The sequence below is a fragment of the Myotis myotis genome, unplaced genomic scaffold, assembly GCF_014108235.1.
Source record: "Myotis myotis isolate mMyoMyo1 unplaced genomic scaffold, mMyoMyo1.p scaffold_m19_p_3, whole genome shotgun sequence".
Taxonomy (NCBI): Eukaryota; Metazoa; Chordata; class Mammalia; order Chiroptera; family Vespertilionidae; genus Myotis; species Myotis myotis.
The window spans coordinates 147,483,534-147,492,852 of NW_023416335.1; the positions used below are offsets into that span (position 1 = coordinate 147,483,534).

Here is a 9,319-nt window from a genome sequence, read left to right on the forward strand (position 1 = left end):
AACACTCAGTTTTATCTGTCTAAATTCCAGCATGACCGAACTGAATGAAAACGAATGGGGCATTATTTTCTGTTTTCTGCATTATGTCCGGTTCAATGGCCGGATGAGTTATGAGGGAAAGGCTGCCAGAGCTGGTGTGTTCAGCCTTTCGCATTCTTCATTAGGGAGTCTCTCCTTAAGTCACCCTCCCCAGAAGGAAGTGAGCGGCCGAATGAAAGGCTGCTTAAGCTACTGGACACTGTTTTGACCACATTCTTTCTTAATATTTGAACTCTCTAAGGTTTCATATTCAAAGACTTAATTTTAAATGAAGAGAAGTTTATACATAAAACATGAGTGTTTGAGACATTTATAGTAAAGTTGGGAAGAATTAATTTGAATATTATTTGGCATAAATCTGCTGTTACAGAGGCAGCAAAAATATGGCCCAGCCAAAAAAAGAGGACTTTGTTTGACTCCCTCTGAAATTTCATCTGTTTATCTCAGCATTTTTTAAATCATCTGACTCTTTGCTAGTGTTTTATTGTATTTCCAAGATTTTTATTTACCCTCTGCAGTGAAGAACTTGGGGTTTGTTTTGGCATATGGAAACAAACAGAAAAGCATGATTTTTTTTTTCCTCCAGTAACATAGGTTTTCTTTCATTTAAAAGTGACACTGGAGGCCTGGCCTGTGTTGCTCAGTGGTTGGAATGTCGACCTATGAACCAGGAGGTCATGGTTCGATTCCTAGTCAGAGAACATGTCCAGGTTTCTGGCCGGATCCTGAGTAGAGGGCATGCAGGAGACAGCCGATCAATGATTCTTTCTCATCATTGATGTTTCTATCTCTTCCTTCCTCTCTGAAATCAATAAAAACTCTATTTTTTAAAAAAGAAAAGAAAATGAAAGTCCCCAGCCCCCTCTCACTGGTTTTAGGGTAGCCTGAAGATGGCTCATGGAGGTTGCTTCCAAAAGTGCTTGAGTTTCCAAAGCACAGAATTGGAAACCCAGTGCATGACTCGCTTAACTTTTCTGGTTATTAGGTTGTAAGGACTTTTTCAAGTGACAATTTTTGTTGTAAAAACAAAAATCATAGTAAGGGGAAAAGATAGAAACTAGCAGGAAGAATTCGAAGCCAGAATTGAGTGTTTCCACTCTGAATGTCATGGCTACCTGTGAATAAATAATTGGCATATGCCAAATTTTCTTAGTCCCAATTATTTTGTGTTTATTTATTCAGATAAAAAATTCATAAAAAGTGGTCTCTTTGTTTGCTTGCCAGTGAGGAGCGAAGGAATTGCTCATCCTTTGTCACAGCAATGCATTCCCACAGTGGGGTTGTAATGGAAGGGTCTTTTCCTGCACTGCCTACATTAATGCCTCCTCAGCACTATCTCTATTTAATCTCCTGCTTCCCAGCTTCCCATCTCCAAACCCTCAGCAGCACCTGATCTTATGTAAGAGGTAGACATTCCTTACTCAGAAACAGGCTCCTTAAAGCCAGGGTTACAGGGAGAAATTGATAATCAAATCTTTCCATAATAAGGCTAAAATGTGAATTACTTAAAAAAACAAAACAATAAATCTCTCCATTCATTGCTGCATAAGATAATTTTAGGTGGATGTGATGACCATTTTATTTTCAGAGTCATGCTTTTATTTTATTTTAATTGTAGTTTTTGTTAATCCTCACCCGAGGATGATTTTTAGAGAGAGTGGAAGGGGGAGAAAGAGACAGAGAGAGAAACATCGATGTGAGAGAGACACATCGATTGGTTACCTCCTGCATGCTCTCTGGCTCCCTGACCAGGGCCAGGGACCAAACCTGCAACCGAGGTATATACCCTTGATTAGAATAAAAACCGGACCCTTCCGTCCAATGGCTGATGCTCTATTCACTAAACCAAAACTGGCTAGTGCTTTTATTTTAATGTACATTAGAAACATACCCAGCAAAATGGTAGTGACACAGAGTTTTTTGTTACTTTAATTTATTTTGACGTTCAATATTATTTTGTATTCATTTCAGGTGTACAGCATAGTGGTTAGACAGTTATATACTTTACAAAGTGTTCCCCCAACATTTCAAGTACCTACCTGGCACCATATATAATTATTAGCTAGATTCCCTATGCTGTACTGTATATCCTCATGACTGTAACTATCATTTGTACTGCTTAATTTCTTCATCTTTTTCACCCAGATCCCCAGGCCCCCAGCCTCTGGCAACCTCAGTCTGTTCTCTGTATCTATTAGTCTGTTTCTATTTTGTTTGTTCATTTATTTTGCTCTTTAGATTCCACATGCATATACGTGAAATAATATGGTATTTGTTTTTCCTTTTTTAAAATATTTATTAAATTTATTGGGGTAACATTGGTCAACTTGAACATATAGGTTTCAGGTGTGGGTTGCTATGTCACAAGATCTGTATATTGCACCAGGTGCCCGCCATCCAAACTCAAATCTTCTCCTGTCACCATATATAAGGACCCCACCCACCCACCCCACGTCTGGCAATGTATTTGTTTTTTACTGACTTATTTCACTTAGCATAATACCCTCTAGGTCCATCCATGCTGTCGCAAATGGTAATATTTCATTCTTTTTCATGACCAAGTAATATATATATTACAGTTTCTTTATCCATTGGTCTATCCAGTTGGGTCACTTCCATAGCTTGGCTATTGTAAATAATGCTGCAGTGAACATTGGGGTGCACATATTCTTTCAAATTAGTGTTTTGGGTTCACTCTAATCCTTTTTAAAAAAATAAATTATTTACAGATGGGTAGTTTTTAATTAACTTTTAAAAGAACTTCTACTAATGAATAATTTCCTGCACCCCCGTGATTGACGGCCCCTCGCCAGTGTCGATGTGCTTGAGAAACAGGGGTCTCTCTCGCAACTGGTTTTGGTAACATTTACCACGTGTAGAGCCCCTTGCTGGGGAATTTGAACAGTTCTCCTCTGACCTAATGCTACTCCCTTTCCCACATGCAGACTGTAGGGCGGGAACTGCTGCTCCATTTAATTGACTATCTCGTAACCAACGATGGAAAAGACCTTGAAATCACCCGTTTAATCAATAGTACCCGGATACACATCATGCCTTCAATGAACCCAGATGGATTCGAAGCTGTCAAAAAGCCTGACTGTTTTTACACTAATGGAAGGTAAGGAGGGGCTAGTCGATCTTTATTTAACATACAACAAAACAACAAAAAGCTCCCCACTTCCACCCCCTTTAAGAGAGTCCCTGGGCCCTGTGCAAGGAGTTAGGGGACCATCTCAGAGCTGAAACCTCCAGGGCTGCCTGCCGGCTGCTTTCAGGATGAAAAGTGAAATCCAAATATGGCTGCTTTACTCCTGTGCCCTCCTTACTGCTGCGTTCGCCACCCCTCCTCCCTCACCTGCTTCCGCAGCTCCGGCAGCCTTCGTCTTCTGGACCTTGCGGTTCTTTCTCACCTCAGGCACCCTGCACTTCCCACTCTTCAAGCAGCACGTCCTCAAAGACTCCTGCCCTGGCCTAGCGGGCATTAGGTCCCTAATGATGCCCATATCACCTGCACTTTACTCTCAGAGCACCATCTTCAGTGTCCCATTTCCTCTGTAACGTCTAAACTATACGCTCCCTGAGGTCAGGAATCCTGTCCATTGTGTTCGTCAAGCCCCAGGGCCCAGCATAGTACCGAGGCCCTCAATAATGACCGCTGGATTTATTAAGCCAGTACGAGAACTAATCAAAAAGAAGAGTGAGTCTTACAGTATTTTTTTTAAGTGAACAGATCCTCAAGATTTTTCCTTCATCATAAAACAAAATATGAAGCTTAGAACCAGATCACTTGGCCCTTTCTCTTTTCTCCTCCCAGTTCAAAATGCTTGCATCTCTTAACGGCCAGCATTCTTTCAGATCCGCAGTTGGGTTCATCGCCTTTAAGCCTCAGCACAATCTTTGTAGTTTTAGTCTGCCCACCATAGCCACTCTGCTGCCTGTCCAACACCGCTGCCCCTGCGCACCCGGAGAACCCTGGCCTTCTCGCCTGTGTCGCTTTGTGGGGTTGGTGCTGGCCACTTACAGAAAGTCCGCCGGGTTTTAGGAACATTCACCCTGTTTACGAGAGCGCTGTCAGGATGGAAAGTAGTATTTCTGACTTAAACAGTTCATTTGGTTTCAAGCTGCCTCGGGCAGTTTGGAATTTCCCAATTGTCTAATACACATTTATATTCGTGCAACTAAAAGTTTGGTTGCTTCTACCCAAAATAAATAAAATCTCACCATGTGACCCCTTCAAGGTTCTCTAGCATATTTAAACATGGCCAGAACCTTTCCAAGTAGCACCTTCCAGTGGTTTCTGCTCTCAGTACTTTGTAACAAACCACCCCAAAATGTTGGGACTTAAAGCAACCTCTTTTTTATTTACTCTCAGTTCTGTGAGTTAGGGATTTGGGCAACGCAGCAGAGATTAGGGTTGGCTAAGCTCCGTGCATGGTGTCTGGGCCTTCGCTGGGGTCTGCCTGAGACAGCTAACGTGGGACCACATGTCTGGAGTCTCACTTCCGATTGTCCCCTGGGTTCCTCATTTCTCTGTGTGGGCTCTCCACGTGGCTAATGTTGGGGTCTCGGGGTTCCAAAAGGGAGTGGAAAGAGCAACAGCCCCCAAATGGAAATACTCATCACACCTCTGCTTACATCCCAGTAGCTACTGTCCGCTGGTGAGAGCGAGTGGCAGGAGAGGGGGCTGCATGTTGTGTGAACGCCAGGTGTGGCTCATATTTGGAAAAACCACCCTGCACTCATATTTGGAAAAACCCCTGGAACCCAAACAAAATGTTTACACATTGCACGAATCCACTCCCGCACATGCCAACAGTAAAGCCTAAAAAATTCTTTCTTTTAAAGGGAAAATAATAACTTCTATGACCTGAATAGAAATTTCCCCGATGCTTTTGAATTTAACAATGAATCAAGGCAGCCTGAAACTGTGGCAATCATGGAGTGGCTGAAAACAGAAACGTTTGTCCTCTCGGCAAACCTCCACGGTGGTGCCCTGGTGGCCAGCTACCCTTTCGATAACGGTGTTTCAGGTAAGCAAACTCGGGCTGAAACTCTGCCTCTGAATGGGGATTAGCTCTGTCCCTAGTAACTTCGCTGGCAGGGGTAGAAAGAGCCGTATTTTCTCAACCCTGAGCCATCCTCCCTACAACTTATAAACAGTAGCTGGACAGTATGGCTGAATTGACAAGCAACAACAGGATTGCTTGACATTCACCAGTGAAACAGTAAAACTGGGATTTCAATGACCTCACAAGCGGCAGTATAGCTAAGGGAAAATAAAACTAGAACAGCTTACCTTTCTTTGCTAATCATCCTATATAATAAAAGCCTAATATGCTAAGTGTCCTACCATTCATTCGACCGTTCAACTGGTCGCTATGATGTGCACTGACCACCAGGGGGCAGACGCTCCGACCAGTAGGTTAGCTTGCTGATGGGGTCTGACCAATCAGGACTGGGCAAGGTGGGCCGGACACGCCCTAGAGCCCTCCCACAGTTTCTCCCCGGTCCTGATTGTGCACTGGTGGGGTCCCTTGGCCTGGCCTGCACCCTCTTGCAATCCAGGATCCCTCGGGGGATGTCAAAGAGCCGGTTTCGGCCCGGTCCCCACAGGCCAGGCTGAGGGACCCCACTGGTGCACGAATCCATGCACCGGGCCTCTAGTATGAGCAGTAATTGCTGACTCCTCTTAAAACTCTGCAGAATGAGGTATACCCAGGCCCTAAAATATGACAGCGGTTTCATTTAACCCCTACCCAGGGGGTAACTTGACCGACCTCCAGAAATCAGCAAGAGTGACTATTTAGCTGAGGGAGGAGGAGTTTGGATTTATAGACGGCTTATTCTGTGTGCCGTCACCTCGTGTGTGCTCATTACACAGTAGGAAGGAGGGGGGGGCATTCACGGGCGAGGCTAGCGGATTTCTCGCTAAGCAATGAGAGCCTCTGAGCGTGAAGTGCTGTTGTTCCTGCTCATGGCACCCTGTGTGCTGCCTCCGGCCCTAATGTCAGCACGGGGGTCTTGGTTTGTCTTTCACATACAGCAACGGGGACATTACACTCCCGGAGCTTGACCCCCGATGATGATGTTTTCCAATATCTTGCAAATGCCTACGCCTCAAAAAATGTCAACATGAAGAAAGGAGATCAGTGTAAAAACAAAATGAACTTCCCGAATGGGATTACAAATGGGTACTCTTGGTATCCTCTCAAAGGTGAGTTTCTCTCCATTTCTACCAGCTCCTAGTGCCTGCACCAGGGCTACCAGCTGGTTGTCATGTGTGTTAGGCACCGTGCGGTCCCTTCCCTCATGAGAGCAGTGGGGGTGATGGCCGTTAGAGAGATGCTCAGACACGTTCCTCACTGCCAAGGCCGCCTTCACTCACTCAGATGCTTGTTCAGCGTTTTCTACGATGAGTCAGGGATGGTGCCAAGAAAGGTGAACAGGTCACAACTCTTACCCCCAGTTTGATAGGGAAGGGTGACATGCAAATAAGTCATTGCAATGGCAGTATAATTAAAATGAAAATAGAATTGAGAAAAGGTACAGTGCCCTGGGGTGTAGAGCCAAACACAGGAGGAAGTGGGAAAGACCTTGGAGAAACCTAATGCTTACGTCTCATCTGATGGGACAGCTGCGGCTTAGAGCCAGGGAACTGTTGTCAGGCCACAGCGAGTCCCAGTGCTGCCACATCTTCCAGGTGATACAACAAGCTGGATTCGGACATGAGGGCTCATGGTTTTAAAGCCGCTTTGCAAGCTAAACAAAATACTCTTCAGACTGGATGCAGTGGGAGGGGGGGGCCTCTAGTTTTCCAACCTCGGAACAGGCTGGCCAGTGAGGGAGGGAAGGGGAGGAGACTGCCAGGTAGGGAACATGGGAGGGGGGATGCTCTATCAGAAGGAATAATATAAGCAGAAGCTCTAATATAAGGGATGTCAGAGAACTCATCTTAGTCTGGGAACTGAGAGATAATAGGGACCTAGGATGGAAGGACAAGAGGGAAAACAAGGTGCTGGAGCGGGTTTCCGTGGCCTCAGTGGAAAGTGCCCCCTTCGAGGCTGGCTGGCCTGACCCTCCCAGTTGTGAGCTTCTGCACACAGGCCACTTCCCCGGTGGTTCCTCTGGGTGCAGAGGCTATCAGAAGTCTTGCATACGCTGGCACTGCGGTGTCTGGGTGGCTTGCTCCAGCTTTCCAGGCAAGATAAATAAGCATAGACCATGAATGCTAGGCAGCAAGACCAGCTAGATACCACGACATCCCAGACTTCTCTGCACTGTCCTACAGCCTCCCCACCTCCAGCTCGGGGCTCCAGCTTCATCCCTGCTCATCACAGGGAGGAAAGGCCCCCTCCTGCCCAGTGGATACTCAGTGTGCACATTTCCTGGCAGATCCAGATGTGTGGGAAATTAGCGAGGAACCCAATCTTGCTGCCAGGAATTTTCCAAGTGTGCCTGTGTGTGAGCTGTGTATCCTTCGGAGAGGAAAAGGCAGGCAGAGCCAGCTACTCTAAGGAGCTTGAAACAAAGCATTCTGGCTCGGTCTGGATGCTTGGCAGCCAGGCCTGACGGGCCTTGTGCAGCGGTGCACACACTGTCCACACTTGGCATTCTCAGTCCCCCGTGCTTTGCACACCTGTTGTACCCTTAAAGTTCTGTCTACCTGAGACAGCCATCCGCCAAGCGCTTTCATTTTGATTCTCTCTCCATTTTTTCCCCTCTTCTATTTCACGGTAAAAATGAGGTCAGAGAAATACAAAAATCTATTTTAAAAAATAGAAAGGACAGAGACCTTCTTCCTGGCTGGAATCTGAACCTAAATAGATACTATTTAATATTCAAATAATATTTTGATTTATTTTGACCATTTTTTTTAGCATGAACTTTTTTTCTACTTTAGTACTTCCCAAATACCCTGACGGAGTTGAGAATATATATTTTATTGGGCAGATATCAAGTCTAACAAATTAAAATCTGGCAGAAACTACTTCCTTCAGAGTTGCTAAATTTTATCTCATCAAATCAAAAATGCCATTGATTGTAAAATACAATATACTACCGAGAAAGAAAGAAATGCTTCCAGCCAAACTAATGACACAATGATATTTTTTTAGCCATCAAATTTTAGACACATCCCAATTCAGAGATCTTAAAATATGTAAAGTTTTGCATCTTAGAAAAGATGAAATATGATTATAACCCGTTGAAAACAGGCTCTCCAGAGAGAACTGGAAAGTGTGGGTACCAGCAACCCCAGAGCAGGAGTGCCTGGGCCTCTTGCCTCTTGAGAGTCAGCACAGCACCTTTTCCTTCCCAGAAACAGCTTGATGTCATGGCTGAGAGCACGGCGGCTCGAGCAGGAGCCTGTGCCCTGGTCTGTCACCCTCTGGCTAGAATCCCTGGGCATGTTACTCACCATCTCTGACCAAGTTTCCTCATTTGTAAAATATGGGTAACAATTGCTCTGAGGCTTAGAATAGTTGATACAAAGCTCTTTAGGCAGTACCTAGCAATAGTGAACACTCATTAAATGTTGGCCATGATTATTCCTCCAAATTAGTGTACTACTTAGCTTTAAAAATTTTTTTTTAAATATTTTTATTGATTTCAGAGAGGAAGAGAGAGGGGGAGAGAGATAGTAACATCAATGATGAGAATCATTGATCAGCTGCCTCCCCCCCCTCCCCCCATTGGCCTGAAACCTGGGCAGTGTGCCCTTGACCGGACTTGAACCAGGGACCCTTCAGTCCACAGGCTGATGCTCTATCCACTGAGCAAAACCAGCTAGAGCTGTAGGAATATTTTTTTAAAATATATTTTATTGATTTTTTACAGAGAGGAAAGGAGAGGGATAGAGAGTTAGAAACATCGTGAGAGAGAAATATCGATCAGCTGCCTCCTGCACACCCCCTACTGGGGATGTGCCGCAACCAAGATGCATGCCCTTGACCAGAATCGAACCTGGGACCTTTCAGTCCACAGGCCGACACTCTATCCACTGAGCCAAACCGGCTGCGTGCGGCTGTAGGAATATTTTTAAAGAAGTGTCACTGTAGTGTACATCTGTTTAAAATGTAATTTAGGAAAGAAAGATAATTTGAAGCATCCTTTTTGTAATGTATGATTACAAACTAGGACCCTTCCTCTGCCCCTCACTTAATTTTAGGCACAGTTGAACTTCAATCAGCTGTGATCTGGTTACCCATATGGGAAGATTTAGGGTTGCCCGGTCATGCCTTGGTAATGAGCTGCCAAGCCCTGATTTTATATGCTAATATGC

General features: G+C 44.9%; 1 protein-coding gene across 2 annotated transcripts in view; it reads left to right on the top strand.

The window, feature by feature from the left end:
• CPM (carboxypeptidase M) overlaps positions 1 to 9,319 on the top strand; it is a 71,991-nt gene that overhangs the window by 50,447 nt on the left and 12,225 nt on the right. For both annotated transcript variants that reach the window (XM_036298051.1, XM_036298050.1), the window contains exons 4-6: positions 2,985 to 3,157; positions 4,885 to 5,069; positions 6,083 to 6,253. In XM_036298051.1, the coding sequence (XP_036153944.1) occupies positions 2,985 to 3,157; positions 4,885 to 5,069; positions 6,083 to 6,253 (529 nt within the window). The remainder of the gene's footprint in view (positions 1 to 2,984; positions 3,158 to 4,884; positions 5,070 to 6,082; positions 6,254 to 9,319) is intronic.